This window comes from Rhinolophus hipposideros (assembly GCF_964194185.1).
Source record: "Rhinolophus hipposideros genome assembly, chromosome: 6".
NCBI lineage: Eukaryota > Metazoa > Chordata > Mammalia > Chiroptera > Rhinolophidae > Rhinolophus > Rhinolophus hipposideros.
The window spans coordinates 94,963,273-94,981,022 of record NC_138052.1 but is presented as its reverse complement, the minus strand read 5'-3'; the positions used below and the strand labels follow the sequence as shown (position 1 = coordinate 94,981,022).

The following is a 17,750-nucleotide window of genomic DNA, read 5'->3' as shown; positions in this document are numbered from 1 at the left end:
AACAGAAGCCCCCTCATTTGTTATGTTTGAAGAGGTGGTTGGTTAGTTATTGTAGGAGTTGGCTAAAGAACGGAATCATACAGAAGAGATACTCATGCAACCAAACCCTTGTTTTAACTTAATTTATATAACTGTACATTCACTGGTTTTTAATGTAAATCTTTTTAAAGAGTACGCTAATTGGATTTCTACATACTTTTTTTCTGAATAAACTGCACTCATAATTCATTGTCTGTAATTTATAGTTTCTGTTTCCTAAGAGACTGGGAACTTAGGCATCTTAAGAGACAATCTGCGTACAGAATTGTTCCTGAATTTTATGATTTTCTCCCTACTGTTACAGCTGTCACACTCAAGCAGCAGAATTTTTGAAGATTCATCTTCACCAGTCTTTCCAATTTGGTTTTCACAGAAACAACAACTTTCTTTTTCATGCTCTCATTTGACCAGTTTACCTACTACTTTGTTAAACTGGGTAATTATACCAGCACACACACCTGGCATCACTGCCCCCCACCCCCACCCCACGGGAACACCAGCGGCGTGTCAGCACCATGGGCGCTGATCACTGAGTCCCACAGGAGGAATCAGAGTGCTGGCTGGAGGACCACAGGGCATGCAGGCAAAGAGTTCAAGGAGGCAGGTGGAGAGGCTTGTCTGGAGCCTGGGAGGGAGGCCAGGATGGCAGGGACAGATGTGGGGTCGTCAGGAGCCAGGTAGTAGTGAAAATCACAAGAGTAAAGGAATTCATTCAGAGAGGGAATGTGGGTAGAGGAATAAAGGGAGTAGGGTAGACCCCAAGGAATGACAACCCTAAAGGGGTGAGCGGGGAAGAGGCTACTGCAAAGGGCCCCACAGACATTACTGGAGACGTGTGAAGTGAAGCAGAGAACCAGAGGTGGTGAGCTTCACAGGGCCACAGGCAGGACAGACGTCCAGGAAGCAAGAACTGAAAAGCCTCCTTAGATGTGACAACCAGCGGCCACTGGGGAGTGAGAATCACAGTGTGTTCAGAGCCCCAACAAATCATTTCACGGAAGGAAGGAAAGGTTCTGTCATCTCCCTTTTTTGCCAGCAGCCACTGTGCCTACAGCCACCCATCAGCATTCGTGTGCGGAGTCTGCTCAGGCTGCCCGAGCCCAGGCAGGAGAAGGGGGAGCAGGAGGGCTCCCAAGCACAGGCAGAACAGATTTTCCCCTTATCCTGAGAGCTGCTAACTTACTGCCAGGCACAGGGCAGTGACCATCTGAAATGCCTGCTGAGCAGCATCTCTGTAAGTTTATCACAAAAGGGAGGATGAAATGAGATCTTCAATTAGGAGGTTTTAAAACGAGGCCTTTGAGATCTCTCCAAGCTGAAAGGCTCGGAGAAGGCTGCACTCTGCCAGTGGCTTGATAAACACACAGCTCCATCAGCCAATCCTGCTGCCCAACTCATTTTTCAAACACCGGGAGTCTTCCCATAGCAATACAGTGACCAGGGAAGGAGAGTGAGTTCCCTAGGGTTTGGGTTAAGAAATATAAACGAGAAGGAAAAACTGCACCATACAAAACACAGGCTCTGCTCTCTAACACCCTGACCCGTAATGAGGAAAGAGTGTGTGGATCTTAAGAGTCACCGATTGTCAGACATGGAAATGTCGGCCCGGTTTGAGTGATGGCTGCCCAGACGGGGCTGGCATGGTTGTGATATTTAAGAGCAAGCAGTACCATTCCGGGCCATCATTTCCTTCCACAGCCAATGTCTTACAGTCTCCTCAGTTCTCTGCTTCTTCAGATATTAATCTGGAATTTGTAAACATATATCTCTCTTTGGAAGACAAAGGATAAGAAATACTTTATTTTTTAAAGCCTCGTGATCAGACACTGATCAACCCCTTCTAAAGCTCCACGTTTCCTATTCTCAGCTCAGTTAAGAAGGATCAGAGGTAGAAACCAGGGTGCAGATCAAGTACCGGATACAGCCTTCCCAGGGGAGACCAGATGGGAGTTTTGGTCACAGAGCCACCCACACTGACGCCACCCTTTCGTCTTGACTCACATCGTTAGGCCTGGTGCCCGTGGGATGGGTGGGTGGGTACCTGCCTCAGAGAACACTGCTGTAGGGCAGCGACTGGGGAAAGAGAAGGCAGGGGGAGCCCAAGACAGCCACGCTGACTCTCATGCACGCGCGGTGTAGGCACAAGCCAAATGTGTTGGTTGCCTTGAAACAAGGAAGGAACTGACCTGATCCAAACGCAGTGCACCATCCAAAAACCGCTGTTTGCGTAACTCCTGTGCAATTCTGTGGAGATTCAAGACGGCCTGGTGCACCTCGTCACTGGTGTGCTCCGGGGCGATGGGGGGCAGCTCGGCCTCGGGGACTGTCCTAGTCGGGCTTTCAATCATGCTCTGTGCGTGGTCGTAGCTCAGCTTGGCGCAGGAGTGGATGATGGTCCGGCCAAACCACTCACTGAGGATCTGCAAAGAGGGATACGTCGTGAGGAGAAGTTTGATCAGGTTTTTCTTACACGGGCCCATCTGTCCATACATATTCCGCAGACACGTCTCGCTCAGAATGGTGTCAGATTCTGATGGGGCCCCGAGGTGGAAGCTTCCCGAGGGCGGGAAGCTCGGACTTCACAGGCATGGAGGGGAGGTCTCCAGGCATACACGTGGCACAGGCCGGCCAAGCGGGGGCTGAGGTGAAGGGCCTGCTGGAGACTTTTTCATTCGTTTGGGTGAGTGGTCATCAGCGTCAGATCTGGGAGGGAGAACGCATAGATGCCCAAGATGTGACAGATGGGGAATCTGTGGGCTTGGTAATGGGGCAGATGTGGGGCGAGGGGAAGGTGGGGGCCACGGACAGAAACAGAGAACACAGGTGGAGAAGCAGGATGAGGTAGAAGAGAAAGCTAATGTCAACTTGTCCTATTTGGGGCATTTATGTAGAACAAAGCTGCAGCACAGGCTTTCTCAACCTCAGCACTATTGGGCTGCCTAATTCTTTGTCGTGGGGGCTGTCCTGTGCGCTGTAAAATGTTTGACAGTATCCTTGAACTCTACCCGCTAGATGCCAGTAACTCTTCTCCGCAGCCCCGAGTTGACAACCCAAACTGTCTCCAGACATTGCCCAACGTCCCCTGGGGAAACTGGGCCCAGGCAGAGACCCACTGGGCTCAAGGCAGATACACCCAAGTTGAGCAGTGGTGCTCGCTGAGGGGTAGAGTTGCCACCGAGTTGTATTTTATCCTTTGAATTTGCCTGTATTTTCTATAATGATCAATTTTCATTTTAAAAACAATAAAATAATCATTAAAATATTTGGGGGACGCCTGAGTCTGAAGAACCGGGAGGAGATCTGGATGGGGCTATGTAGCAGCACTTGGGTGTGGCTCTGAGGCCAGGGGTTATGACTAGTCTGGAGGTAGGGAGCTGGCCTCATCAACCGGAAAGAGGGAGGGAGGAAGCAAGGGGGGGAGAGGGAGAGAGAGAGAGAGAGAGAGAGAGAGAGAGAGAGAGAGAGAGAAGAAGGGAGGAAGGAGACAGTTGAGGTTGCATTCTCTACTACCTCCTAAGCTGGAGGATGAAAACAAAACAACAAGAGAGCTCAAAGAGACAGGAAAAAACCCCGGAGCTCCCAATGTTAGGAAAAGCAGGAGAAAAGGGTTTTAAGAAACGAGTACTCAAAAACAACAGACACATAGCACTCATGCTGAGGCAGGCAGTGTTTCTATACTTGCCATATAGGAAGTATTTAATCAGATAGCAACCCCCGAGGCAGGCATTTTCTTATCCCCATTCTGCAAATGAGGAAACTAAGGCACAGACACATTAAGTAACCTGCTAGAGGACGGTAAAGACAGGAACTGAACCAGGCCATCCGGCCCGAGTCCCAGCTCTTAACCAGGAGTCTGTCAAATGCCACCAGGGTGTCCACGAGGATGAAACGAAGCACAAGTCCTTGTACTTAGCAGCTGTTTGCTGGTGACCTGTAGGAAGGCCATTTAAGGGGGGAAACATGGCGCAGGCACGTGCTGCGGACGGACTACAGAGACACTGCCCGGGCTCTGCCCTCTGTCGGCCTCGCGCACATGCCTCTTGCGCCACTCAAATAGCAACGACTTCTGTGTGTGCCATATGTGAAAAGTCTGGGAAATTCTGGGTGAAGGGTAGGTGGATGGCTAGCTGTGGAGGTAACGTGTGGATGATCTGCCAGAATGGCAGGACAGGGGTGTTGTCTGTAGGGTAAGGGGAAGAAGTGGTGTAAAACAAAGACTGAAGATGCGAGCGAACGAAGGGATCGATCCTGGGCCAAGGGACGCCGGGAGGCGACTCATCCATGAGAGAGGAGCAGGGACTGGGGGGGAAGGCAGGAGAACAGAGGAGCTGAGAAAGGCGGTCCTGAGGGCAAAAAGAGGTAACTTGAGAGCACTCATATCCAATAGTCCCAATCTATGGAGTCAAGGATAAGGCAAAGAAAGAGGGGGTGCTAGGTGAGGTTCAAGGGCATGAGGAAAGTGGAAAAGCTCTGAGATGGGAAATGTGATTCATGAGCCAGGAAAAACCAGGGTGCTGAGTGACAGAAATGGCTCCGGGGAAGGGAGGGAGCAGCACTCACTGGGGGCCTTTCAGCCTGGGCTTGCAAACAGCACCCCTCACCCGCCCTCCCTTCTACCAGCCAAACCATTCTGTTCCAGCCTTGGAGAGAATGCTTCCACAAAAGGCACCTGAAGGACACACAGGTGTTCCCAGTGGGGAAGGAGGGAGCCCAGCACAGAGGAGTGTCCACATCACAAAGCCTCTGGGGAAAAGAGCTACCCTAAATGGCTAGAGATGCTTCTGATCCCCCCACCTTCCCTTGGAGGAAGAACCCATACTCTTAAAATGGCAGCCGTGGTGCACAGAAGAGAAGGGTAACAACTACTCACATTTCTCTTTGATTCAGTGCAAAGAGCCTTATTATAAAGAGTCTTGAATCTGTAATATCAGACTTTAATTTTTCTTAAAAATAAAAATTCTCAAATGATACTGTCTGGATTATGACAAGAACCACTTCTCTCCAAAATACAAACAACTCAAATATCCTGCTCCTGACTCTTCTGCTGTGGCAAGTGGGTCCTAAATTTGGCTCCCAAGAGGCGTGTGCACGCGCTGAATGCAAGAGGAACTGTACACTCAGTCCCAGGTATTCTCCAACAGTCCCAGAGGGGAGGCTGCGCGTACTAGTCTCCAGAAGAGCCCCCTCCAGGCTCCGCCCATTCTTGTCCTTCTATCACACCCACATTTTCTGAAAACTCCTCGCTAACGGAGTTATTCCAACCTCCTCTAGAATGACAGGGCCATGACCTATTCATTCTTGTGGTCACAAAGTTTTCCCCTGGAGTTTTAGCTTGTTTCCTTTTCGCCACTTCCTTCCAAACCCAGTCAATTCTCCTCCTTCTGTGGACCCACATTTTGTTTGACAGTCTGTCTTTAGCGTGCTCAGGAAAACTTTCATTTCCACTCTATATTCCACTCCTCTCTTTTATACATTTTACAAGTAGCCCTACAGATTGCCTCAGGCATCCAGGTCACAGGACGTCTGGCCTCCTGGGGTCTTTTTCCCAGCGGACACAGGAAACCACTGCACATTTACACTGGAAACCACCACACCCAGGGCAGGGAGACCTGTACCACGACTGGGCATCATTTTCATGTAAACTGCTGGGTTAAGAACTACTTTAAAAATCTAAGGAAAGCTCCAAACTGTTTCCCCTGAAATATTTATGCACAAAGTTTTGCAATAAGTTCCACGGAGCTCCTAGACACCCTGCCAGCCCCCAGCCCATGTACCCTGGCTGCAAACAACTTTGTCGTTCCCTCTGGACCTGCTTCCCATTGCAGTGCTGAGCCCTGACCAGGGGCCACTTTCCATCCCCAGGAGTTCTTAAAATGCATTCCCTGTAACTTGGCAAAATCAGAAATCTACTACTCCTCATCAAAACTCGCTGATAACACTCGCTGGCTGCACTATCTCAGTTTAAGCCACTTTTTGCCTAACGGGCACCTCTGCTCCTTTAGCTTGTTTCCTTATCAGCATCTGAACAACACACACGAACACCACCAGACCTGAGACTGATGAGAAGTTTCCTCTATCGCCCTCCACTCCAGAAAGCTTGTAGCGATCTTCTATTTGAACATACAAAGGGCGCAAGTGAAAGTTCTGAAGAGCCACCTGAAGTTCTGAAGAACTTCCTGGCCCAGTGACAGTGGCCTCAGGCAGCAGAACCTGCTTTAACACGATCCAGTGATTCTGGGACCAACCTGACAGGTGACTAAACATATTCTTAGGCCAGGAAAACGAGTGTGAAAGTGCCTTGTGGGAGGCAGCGGAGGCGCACAGATGCCCACGGCAGCCTCCCACGGGGCAGGGCAGCAGGAAGAGAAAGCCCAGGAGTAGGGTTCCCGGGGGCAGCGTGCCTTCCAGTATGGGAGGAGGAAGTCCTCTGGATGGAACACCTCATTAATTTCCAGTTTGGAAACTGTATTCACATCAACGCCCCATCCATAACCAGGATTGGTGGCAGAAGACAAACGGACAAAGAGTTTTTCATGGAAAAAGTAAAACAGCCATGAGAAGCTTTATAAACAAAACCCGTCAGAGAGATTATGTCCGTCCTCCTTCCTTTGCTTAATCACAGGATTTGGGTCACTCCCTTTCTGCAGGCGGCACGTTTCCTGCAGACACTCTGGGACACTGCTGTTAAGAATGGCAGGTTAATACCGTGCCAACGCCCACTGAGGGCAAATGACTAGGAAAAATAACCTGGCTACAAAGGAGCAGACGATCCATGCCTACTTCCTGGTACCAGGTAGGACGTGAAATACCACTCTTGTGAACAACACTCGAGAGGATCTGGCTCTATTTCCCACACTCACTGCCCTTTGCAGTCTAACACACAGAGAAAACATGCCAGGGATTTGTGAAAAGTCACACAAACTTCTAAGTGGCAGCCAGGATCAGATCCAGGTGTGAAGACGAAAGACTCAAAATCTAGTGTTCCTTTTACTCTATTTTAGCTAAAGTTCACATAGCAGACCGAGATGGGTGATGAAGTAAAGAAAACGAAATATGCCTCAAAATGTATGTCAACTTCCAATGTTTTATAGATACCAAGTTGTGAGGATAACATATCATTTGAAAACTGTTCAATTCCATTCAAACATATTTTCAAACTTATCGTCTACAAAATGTCAGTGCTTCATTAAGAAATCTCTGGTTTAAAAAACTGCTAATGGGGTCATCAGTAATTTTAAATAAGTAGCTGCAAAATTACTTCTACAGCCACTCTGGGCTACTGGACGTCAAGTATTTGGTTCACGAGCATATCAGGAAGAAAGAAGTATTTTCCTGAATGGAATAAAACCAGGCTGTTTGGAATGGCCAGGGGTGGGACACATTTCTGCTGCTTCTTACAGCTTGCAACACAAGGCAGTCGTCATGGGGTGGGGGCAGGACACAGCAGTGACAGAAGTCAAAAGTGCCAAGAAGAACATGTCTGAAAAGGGACTGAGCCGGAGGAGACGGGGCTTGAAGCTGGGGGGTTGGAGGGGGCACGGGCCTGTGACAGGAAGGCCCTGGTGATGGCAGTGGGCAGAGGCAGAGGGGTCGAGACTGGCTGAGTGGGCAGGGATTCCCTCTGCGAGGCCCACTCCTGGCACTGGGCCCCGGTGACTGAGTGGGGCACAGGTCACTTCTGAAAGAATAGAGAAGACCATGGTAGGACTAAAGAATAAATAACAAGATGGCAGACCCGTCAGCAACTCACTGCACTTGGATCTAGTTGTGTCCTCTCCTACTGTGCAGAGAGGCTCTGAGGCCACACCAGGTACACGACAGACCTCTGCCAAGTGCACTGAGGAGGCATGGGTCGGGGCCGCGCGTCTGCCAGCCTGTTTTAGTTTATGTGCTAGAATTTTGGGAAGATTTGTATAGAAAAAAAAAAAGCCTGAATAAACTGTGCACTCTTCTATATCTCAGGTCACCTAACATCATGCTGATCCCAACTAGAATCAGGCCCCTTCCCATCTTGACCTGGAGGCAACTGTCTAAACTTCTAAGTGTAAGAGGAAGGAAGTGAGGAAACTTCCTCCAGTGAGGAAACTTTCTCAGGTGTTTGCTCTGCAACTGTAGGAAATGGAAGGACTGGGAGAAGAGACTGAGGCTCAGATGTGGTTAAGAGATAAGAATTCCATTCCTATGACGGTAGATGAGGGTGCCAAACTTCAGCAGTCCTTGAAAACTGTTCCCTTTACCAGACAGTTGCATGAGGGTGGGGAGGGGTAGAAGGCATGTGGAAAGGCTGGGAGGCCGAAGGGAGAAGGAAGTTAGAGGTAGGAGGAGAGCGAGGGAGTAGTTGGAGGTAGTAGGAGCCACGGAGAAAGTCTTCTGAGGATGGATTCAGATAGATCCACACAACACAAAACCATATTTCTAAGACCAGCAAGCTTACTTCAGCCCCAGTCTTTCAACCTAAGCTAGCTCTTAAAAACAGACACCCAGCACAGTGACCTGTTACGTTGTTTACAAACCTTAGGGCCCAAGTTCTTAGATTTAAATCAAATCCACTATTAATAACATCAAAATGCAGGACAAAAGCTGATTAAAAATTTTGTACTCTTTGCATGACAGTCTTATATGATTAAATGTCTTTTTTCACTTTTTGAAAAAATTTTTTTATTTAAATAAACATTCTTTATTTTGGGGTAGAAATTTCTGAGTTCCATATCGTTTCCATCACGGAGTGAAGTCGTCCATAACAGCAGTGATGATCCATGGATGTAGATAAATTGTTCAACGTCCAAACGAACATTAAGTTGGGTGTTTTTTTCCAATGCATCACTTCCAGAGAAGCTCACTGCTGGATCTTGGGAGCCATCCATCTTGTCTTGTCCACTGTGGTAACGATGGCTATTAAGTCTAGTTTTGAGGGGGCTTCTTTTGTATGTCCTTTACTACAGGACTAGACTTCAGGCAATTCTCAACGATGGTTGTTCTGTAGTTTAGTTGTAATTTTGATGTGTGCTTGAAAATATCTTGCTTTAAATTCTTATTTGAGTTCTAAGGATTCACCGCAAAATCTGTGCTCAGGATTTAGTCTGCGGTTACCTTGAAGTGACCTTAGATAAACCTCGAGTTGCCTGGTGCCTTCATTAGCAAACTGGGACACGGGAACAAGAAGATGGCAGAGTTCTTCCAAAGACTCCTCTGGTCGCAGGTGGTCTTTACAGGCCTGAAATAAAACAATTGTGTCCCGCCTCTGCTAAGGACTTAGATGGATATTCCGGGAACTTTTCTATTATTCTCAGAATCAGCCTTTGAAGCTATTGTCTCTCACTGGGGAGCTGCTTGGGCAAGATTTCCACTTCAGTGTCTGAGGGTGACAGACAACCCCACAGGGCGTTTCTTTACCATTAACTGAGGCCCAAGTTACATAAGACTATGCATGAGCGGCCCTGTGAGTTTGCTTCAGTCACCACGATGACCCCGGTGAGCACACTACTTTATTTTTCAAGTTTCACAGGATTTCCATGGCAGCGGGTGTGGCAGTCGCCACGAGGAAACAGGCAGCCACCTTCTTGGCATGAGACATGTATGGCGCTTCTCAACTTCCAGGACACAGCTCAGGAACACCGAGAATGCTGCTGCAGATAAAAATGCCGTACCAAGGGGAACGTCATCTAACTGAGCAGACCAAATAAACAAAAAACTGTGAAAATAGACATGCGATTCATTTCATGAAATCCTTTGTGAGCATTGTTTTGCGTACATGACACTGTGGCACCATAGGGTGTGTGTACGCGTGCGTGTGTAGGGGAGATAAAAAGTTAAGAGTGGGCTCTGCTTACGAGGATGTTCAGATCTAGTAGGATGGTAGACCTGTGCACAATGGCTTCCAAGTGCAGATGGCAGGTGCTGCAGGGGTGGAGAGGTGGGCAAATGGATTCTGAGGGAGGGTGGGGTCCTTCCGTCTGAGCACCTCCTCAGGCAGTCCATCCTGCTCTTTCCCTAGATTTCAGCGGAGACTCCCATTCGTCACTTGCTTGTGGCTGGGAGAGCTGCTTGTCCTCACGCTCCTACTGGGAGCTAATCCCCACTTGGGGTCCCAGCCCTGAGCCTCCTACTTCCTTCATGACCTGGCTCCAAAAATCTGTTCCTTCTTTCTTCATCCTCAACATCTTTTCTATTCACCTTCCCACACAGCCTACAAACACACTCCAATATCTTTCATCCATTTATTAAAAAAACAGGAAAAAAAATCTCAAAATAATTATTTTTGTCTTACTACAATGGTAATACGCATGCTTTGCAGAAAACTTAGATACAGGTGGGAAAAGGAGAAGAAAAAGATCTATAAATCCAACATCAGGAAATAACTATATGTTGTTTCTATTTTGGTGCATATTTAATTCCCATAACTTCAACACCTTGTATAGTGTCTGAACAAAGCCAATATTCAATGACTACTTACTAAATGAATGAACGAAGAATGAATAACAGTTTCATGGAGGAAGTGGCATTTTAGCTGGATCTCAAAATAGGATTCATACTGGTAGAGAAGAGGGGAAGGGCACCCAGGAAGAGGGAGAGACATACGCAAAGTCTCCGAGGTGTGACAATTCCGTATTAGGCCAGACTCTTCAGTGGCAGGAGTAGAGGCTGAGGGGACACTAGAGGGTGTGTGGCCCTACTGTGCAAGTCATGCTCTGGAGATTGGACTTTTGGGGATGATGATAACCCGCACAGCGATGTTGAGAAACAGTGTGATAGGACCAGATTCAGCTTCTAGAAAGTCACCTAGAAAAATAGAATGGAGAGGCCATGAACAATTTCCACCACGTATTCTAGAGAAGCGGGTCCGTGACTGTGGTGACAGAAAAGAGACAATCAACTAGAGACACGTGGCACTGCTGGGATGTGGCAGATGTGAGGCAGGCTAGAGACGGAGAGTCTGGGTGGCTGCGGAGGGTGCTGATGCCATTCAAACGGAGAAGCCAGAGCTTCAACGCAGGCTGGAAATGCAGATGTTTTACTGCGTGAAGGGAGGCGAAAGGATGAGGCAAAGCGGACGGGGATTCTGATCTCTGAGCGGGGGACTTCAGCAGGCAAGTTGGCAGGTCTCTCTGGTTTCCAAGGAGACCTGAAAGTCTCCTGGGGGGAATCATGGGTCTTGAAGGAAAGAGGAATGGAAGGCAAAGTTGAAGTCTGGGGCCAAAAATGAAGGTTTGAAACAGCTACATTTACAATAAATAAAACGACTGCTAAGTAGCACTGAAGGTCCAGCTGAAGAGAGAGCCTGAACAGGTACATGCCATCATTCTCCTGCAATGTCCAATGTTCAAAATGAGGTTTGTTAGGCTGGGACTGGAAAGGTTGTCCTAGAGCTACAAGGAAGGGTCAGACACTTGAAGGGTGTTCTAAGATGGTGGTTAGGAAAGTGTGGCCTCGACCAAAGTTTGGTTGTGGAAGGTGGGGTGGGGCGCTGCTAGAGGGGAGAGCTGCATTATACAATAAAAGTCAGCTTTTCCCAAAGCAAAGATGTTCCAGGAAATGAGAAGAGACTCTACTCCCAAGCAGACTCTGTAGTCCATGCATTTCTAACAGGGAAGACAGGGAGAAAAGAACAGAAAAAAAATCCCATTGTGAAGACTTTTCAGATTCTTTTCTGAATGAGATTGGATGGAGAGTTTTAAAAACGGAGAGACAAGACCAATTTCTGATTTGGAAGGATCACTGACTGCTGTGTAGAGAGAAGATGACGTGGGGCAGAAGTAGAAGCTAGGACACCAGTGTAGCCCACGTGGGGATGGCAGTTTGGTCCCAGGTGACGGTGCAGAGAGGGGTAAGGTGGGGGGCAGATTCTGGAGGCAGTGAGAAGGCAAAACTGGGGTGACTTACTGGTGGGCTGGATGTGAGGGGTGGGACCAAAGTCAATAATGTCCCCAGGGTTTTTGGCCTGTATACGTGGCAGAAATGAGGCTGGCATTGACTGACACTGAATCGGGCAGCTCCTGAAGCACACGATTGCATTCTGAGCCCAACAGCACGTGGCAGGGCGGCTGTGGGGCAGGCGAGCTGTGCACAGCTACTGTAATTGTGAGACACTTCTTTTATTATTCTGACCTTTGACCCTGAGATACGATGGTTCTAAGGTCTAAGGACTTAGATATCAAGTCAGATGCATTGCTTTGACCTTCTTCAAAGTGTTAGATTGGTGTTTGTACAAAATGACTTCACATTATGACGCCTTTGATGAGTGGGGCACACGGACATGGTCTCTGTTGCAGGACCTTAGTGTTAAGTGAGGCAGAAGTGCCAGTGGTGTTCAGGAGACAGTGAGCTCACTGGACTGACACGGTCACAGTGGATTTCCTGGTACCAGAACTGGATCTTCCAAGATTTAGTTGGGTCTGTTTTCCCTTATAACAATAGAGTCACAAATATCCAGATCAGAGAACAATGCTCTTACCACAAATATGGGAGAAAAATGCCAAAAGGGATCCTTCAGAGTTTACAGATCTAAAAATCTGGGCACTGGCTGAAGGAAAACATATACGACCAAGATTTTCTAGTGGATGTTAAAAAAATCTAGTAGGTGTTTAAAAAGTTGCGATAGCTTTCCTATAGCTGGTCATACCTGGTCCACAAAATAAGACAATCCAGCAGACTAAGGAAAAATGCAAACCTTTCTCCACTTCAGCTCCAGGAGAGACTGGCAGCCACGTGGCCGTAGGTGGTGTGATGCGGCTGGCCCTGCTCTGGCTCTTTCTAAGCCCAAGGCTTACAACCAACCACAAGACGCCCCCACTACACACAGACCCAGGCGCAAGCTTCGGCCACCCTCGTCCTCATTCACTCAGGTTCTTGCTGCAGGGCCACCTCCCTCCTCATTGTCGTATGCTGGCTCCCTGACTCTCCCACTTGTCCCCTCCCCCCAAGCCCCATTCCTATTTCATGCATCTTGTCTGTGGGAGACTGCCTCTGTCACTATATCCCAGGACTAACGGACCAGGCCCACTCTCATGTGCTCTCTTGGTCCGTACGGTGGTGCTTGGAGGAGCCCAGTACAAGGAATGTGGTTAGTGGCTCCACAGCTGGTCTTAGTCCAAATCCTTGCACTTCCGCTTTGGCTTAGTTTGATGGAGGCCCAACATCCCTCCTGGACCCTGTGCTTGCTTCACACCTGCTCTGCAGCCCCCTCATGCCAGAAAGCTGGGCTACTTAACACTGCCTCCAACAGAAACCCAAAAGACCAATTGAGTTTTCAGAGTGCCTCTTTCTAGTGCTTCTTTTATGAATCTCATATTTTAGAAGCTCATTAGATCAGGCAGCTTTTTATTCCTTGGGTTTGACCCTGGCAGGAATAATTCAGATTCAAAGTTCTTTTCTGTTGACTCAAGTCAGTTTTCTTCTATGGGCTTTTCTATTTAGTTAAACTTTCGCAAAAACAAGCATTTATAAAAATATAAAAGTAATACGTTTTCAAAACACATTAGAAAATACAAAAAGTAGAAACAATTACTCATAGTCTTACTACCCAAATACAACCAAATATTGGCATTCTATTTTATTTCCTTCTGGTCTTTTTCCATTCAGTTTTTCCCCATGCATGTTCCCACCCCCACCAAAATATGATTGCTGGCATACTGTCTTCACAATTCCTTCTTTGTACTTCAGATCATGTTTGCTTCTTGACTTTCAAAAAGGAACTTATAATCAGATATAGAGGAGTCGTAAAAACCAAACGTAATGTGTGTAACTTGTTTTGATTCCAGTTCAGACAAATCAATTAGAGATAATCTGGGAAATGTAATTACAGACTGGATTCTGGATATGACTCGAAGGCATCCACATTACTCTTAGGTGTGCTAATGGCATCGTGGTTGTGTAAGAAAATGGCTGAATTTTTTAGAGTTACATATCAAATAATGTATGAGTGACATGACATGATGTCTGTGGTTTGTTTTGAAATACGTTAGCAAAGAAAACAAGTGTTGATAGTAGTTGAATCTGGGAGACAGGGATGGTGGGGTGTATTGTGCTATGTTCTTTACTTTCATGTATGTGTGAAATATTTCAAAATAAAAATTTAAAAAATTAAAGTATCAATAGTTCACACAGTCAAATAGTGTTAAAGGCTTGTTATGAAAAACAGCAGCGCTGTGTCCCTCCCACAGAGCAATCACTGTCACCCGTTTTCGCAGATCAGGTTATTTTGGTATTACTTTCATATTTCTGTATAACCTACTTGAGTGCTACTTCTTGATTTTTCAGTTTTAGGCATTAGTCACAAACTTCACTATAGAAGAAGAGAATTTATTTTTCTTTCTACATACATTCCCTTCCCCCAACAAAACCCACATAACTGTTCCAGGCCCTCATTCTCCCAATAAAGTTACATCATAAACTATCAGAATTAGCTATTATGGTTATGTAAATATTAAATATTACTTTTCTTTCCTACACAACTTCTATTTTCACTGGAATGAACAACTGTCTTGTTTTAATTTGCTTGGTTTTTCTGTATACTACGTATATGAATCCACCCCAAACTTTCCAACTATCTTGACGTATGGTCTGTGGACCCTTGAGACCTTTTCAGGGATCCATGAGGTCAAAAGTATTTTCATAATAACACTTAAGCATTATTTGCCCATAGTTGCCATGTGCTGAAATTTATACTGATGATAGAAAAGCACCGGCAGGGATAACTGCTGCTGCCTTGGCATGAATAAGGCAATGGCAACAAAGGGTACCAGTGGTCAGGGTACTCCTCACCACCTCACTAGCAGGAGAAAAAAGCTGGTTCACTTAAGAATGTTTTTGATGAAGCAGGAAACGTTATTAACTTGAGTACTTGTTTTTTTCACTTATGCCGCATGCGGAGGTATGATGGTTATCTTGAGGAAAAGCATTTGTATGACTTTGAGTTGTGAGCTGAACTAACTTGCTCTTTTTACACAACATCATTTTACTTGAAGGAACAATTGACACACAAACTATCGTTATTTGGCACTTCAAGGAAAACAACTGACATTTTTTATTGCCAATGATAAAATACGAGCTTTCACAAAAATTAGAATTTTGGAAACCTTGTATCTGACCACATAATACATGTGTCAGTATTTCCTAATACTTAGACTTGATCCGTAGACTAAGATCCGTAGTGATATTAACAAATGTGCTTTCTTGATACCATATAATGAAATGTCCCTACATATAGAAGATCAGCATAATAAGCCAATATTTTCTAAATGATCTAAATTTCTAAATACATGATAAAAAATCATGCACGGGTAAAAAAGCCATTCAAAAAAAGCCATGTCTGTGTAAGACAGACAATAGATTTTACTGTAACTCAGTAAGAAAAGTTCAACTGATAATTGTATTAGTTTGCTAGGTCTGCCATAACATACCACAGATTGGGTGGCTTAAATAATAGCCATTTATTTCTTACATTTTTGGAGGCTGGGAAGTCCAAGATCAAGGTGCCAGCCAATTCTGCTCCGGGTGAGAGCTCTTTCTGGCTTGTAGATAGTCATCTTCTCACTGTGTCCTCACATGGCAGGAAGAGAGAGAGAGCAAGCTCTCTGGTCTCTTATAAGGATACTGATCCTATCAGATCAGGGCCCCACCCTCATGACCTCATTTAACCTTAATTATCTCCTTAAAGGCACTACCTCTAAATAGAGTCACACTACGGGTTAGAGCTTCAACACATAAATTTGGGGCAAGGGGAGGCACAATTCAGCCCATAGCAGACACGGTTTCAGATATTAGACTGCAATTACCGTGTAAGAAAGTACTGTCGAATTCTGGTGTTGTACAAAGATGAATACCCACAATTATCTGAAAGAGCTATTAAAACATTTCTTTCTTTTCTGATTACGTATGTCTGAAGCCAGATTTTCTTCACATACTTCAACCAAAAGAACTTATCCCAACAGAGTGAATATAGAAGCACATGAGAACTCAGTTTAACGTCTTCTCTAAGACAGATGTGAGATTTACAAAAAAGTAAAACAAGCTTCTCCTAATTTTGTTTTAGAAAATATAGTTATTTTCCGTAAGATGTTATTTATGTTAACATATAATGAGTTAGATAACTAATATTTTAAAATACGTAAATGTTTAAAATTTAATCAGTTTTAATTTCTAATATTGTAAGCAGTGAATCCACGTGAACAAAAAGTCTTTGAGGTCCTCAATAATTTTTTAGTGTAACAGGTCCTGAGACCAAAAAGTTTGGTAACTGCCAGTCTAAATCATCTCTCAAGAAGTTCAGACCCATAGATATTTTAACTATTTCATTTTCTCAAATACATCTCTCCTAGAGCTTTCTGAAATGCTCCAATCTGGACCAGCTGTCTTCTACACAGTGTAGAGCTTGTACCCTAGGACTTTCTTCACCACCACCTAGGTCAGGTGCCAGTAAATTAGGGCCTGTGGGTCAAATCCAGCCTGCCACCTGTTTTTAAAGTTTTACTGGAACACAGCCATGCTCATTAATTTATGTGCTGTCTTCTTTCCTGCTACGATGGCAGAGTTGTGTAATTGCAACAGAGACCAAATGGCCCGTAAAGCTGAAAATATTTACTATTTGGTCTTCTGCGGGAAAAGTCTGACGATTTGTGATCTAGATGATCCTTTCACTTCTTTCCTGTGTTGGTTTACAGTGATACCTCGGTTTTTTAACGTAATCCATTCCAGAAGACTGTTCGAGTTCTGAAATGTTTGAAAACCGAGGCACAGTTTCCCCATAGAAAGTAATGCAAAATGGATTAATCCATTCCAGACCTTTAAAATCAACCCACAAACTGCAAATTTAGCATGAATTTTACTATCTAATGATACCATAGATCCATAAAATGTACGGCGTTTGTCAACCGAAATGTTCATCAACGGAGATGTTCGAAAACCGAGGTACTACTGTATTTGTTTCCTGAATCCAATGTCTTCCTCCTGCCTTATTTACTTATTTGGTGAGGCACATCTTCTGGTGGCTTCTTCAGAAAAGGTATACAAGAAGTACATTTTTTTTGAGACGTTGCATGTCTGAGACCTTGCATGACCTTCTACTCTTACATTTTATTGATAGCTTAGCTGGGTACAGAATTTTAGCATAGAAATCATAGCCCTTCAGAAATTAGACAGCTTTGCTTCATCATCATTTAGCTTCTAGGGTTATGATAGAAAAGTCTAAAGTTATTTTGAGTTTTGACCTACTGCACTTGACTTTGTTTCCTGCCTCATAGAAGCCTGCAGGCTCTTTTCTGTGTCCTCAGTGTTCTGAAATTTTATGATGATGTGGCTTGGAGAGGATGTTTCTCCACCACAGTGCTGCGTAGTGGACTCTTTTAACCCAGCAAGTCACATTCTCCAGTAATGGGGCATTACCTTGAATTACTTCTTTCCCCTCCGGTTCTCCATTTCTGGAATATTTGTTGAACAGATGTTGGATTGGATATCTTGGAGTGGTCCTATAATTTTCTATCTTTTTCTGGGATAATTCCTCAACTTTATCTGCCAACCAGAAGTCTGAATCTTCTTCATTTCATCTATCATGGTTTTAATTTCTAAGAGCTCTTTTCTCCCCCTACTATGAATATTTCTTTTTTGAAGTATCTGGATCTTGTGATATACGTAGATGCTTTCTCTTAAAAACAATTCCCTGAGGACATAAATGATCGTTTCTTTTCCCTGTATAGTAGTGTTTTGTCCTAGTTGCC

At 45.4% G+C, this 17,750-nt stretch overlaps 1 protein-coding gene across 2 annotated transcripts in view; it reads right to left on the bottom strand.

Annotated features, from left to right (window-relative positions):
• The window catches only part of DIS3L2 (DIS3 like 3'-5' exoribonuclease 2), a 307,560-nt gene that overhangs the window by 71,103 nt on the left and 218,707 nt on the right, over positions 1-17,750 (bottom strand). For both annotated transcript variants that reach the window (XM_081051782.1, XM_081051783.1), the window contains exon 13: positions 2,226-2,459. In XM_081051782.1, the coding sequence (XP_080907908.1) occupies positions 2,226-2,459 (234 nt within the window). The remainder of the gene's footprint in view (positions 1-2,225; positions 2,460-17,750) is intronic.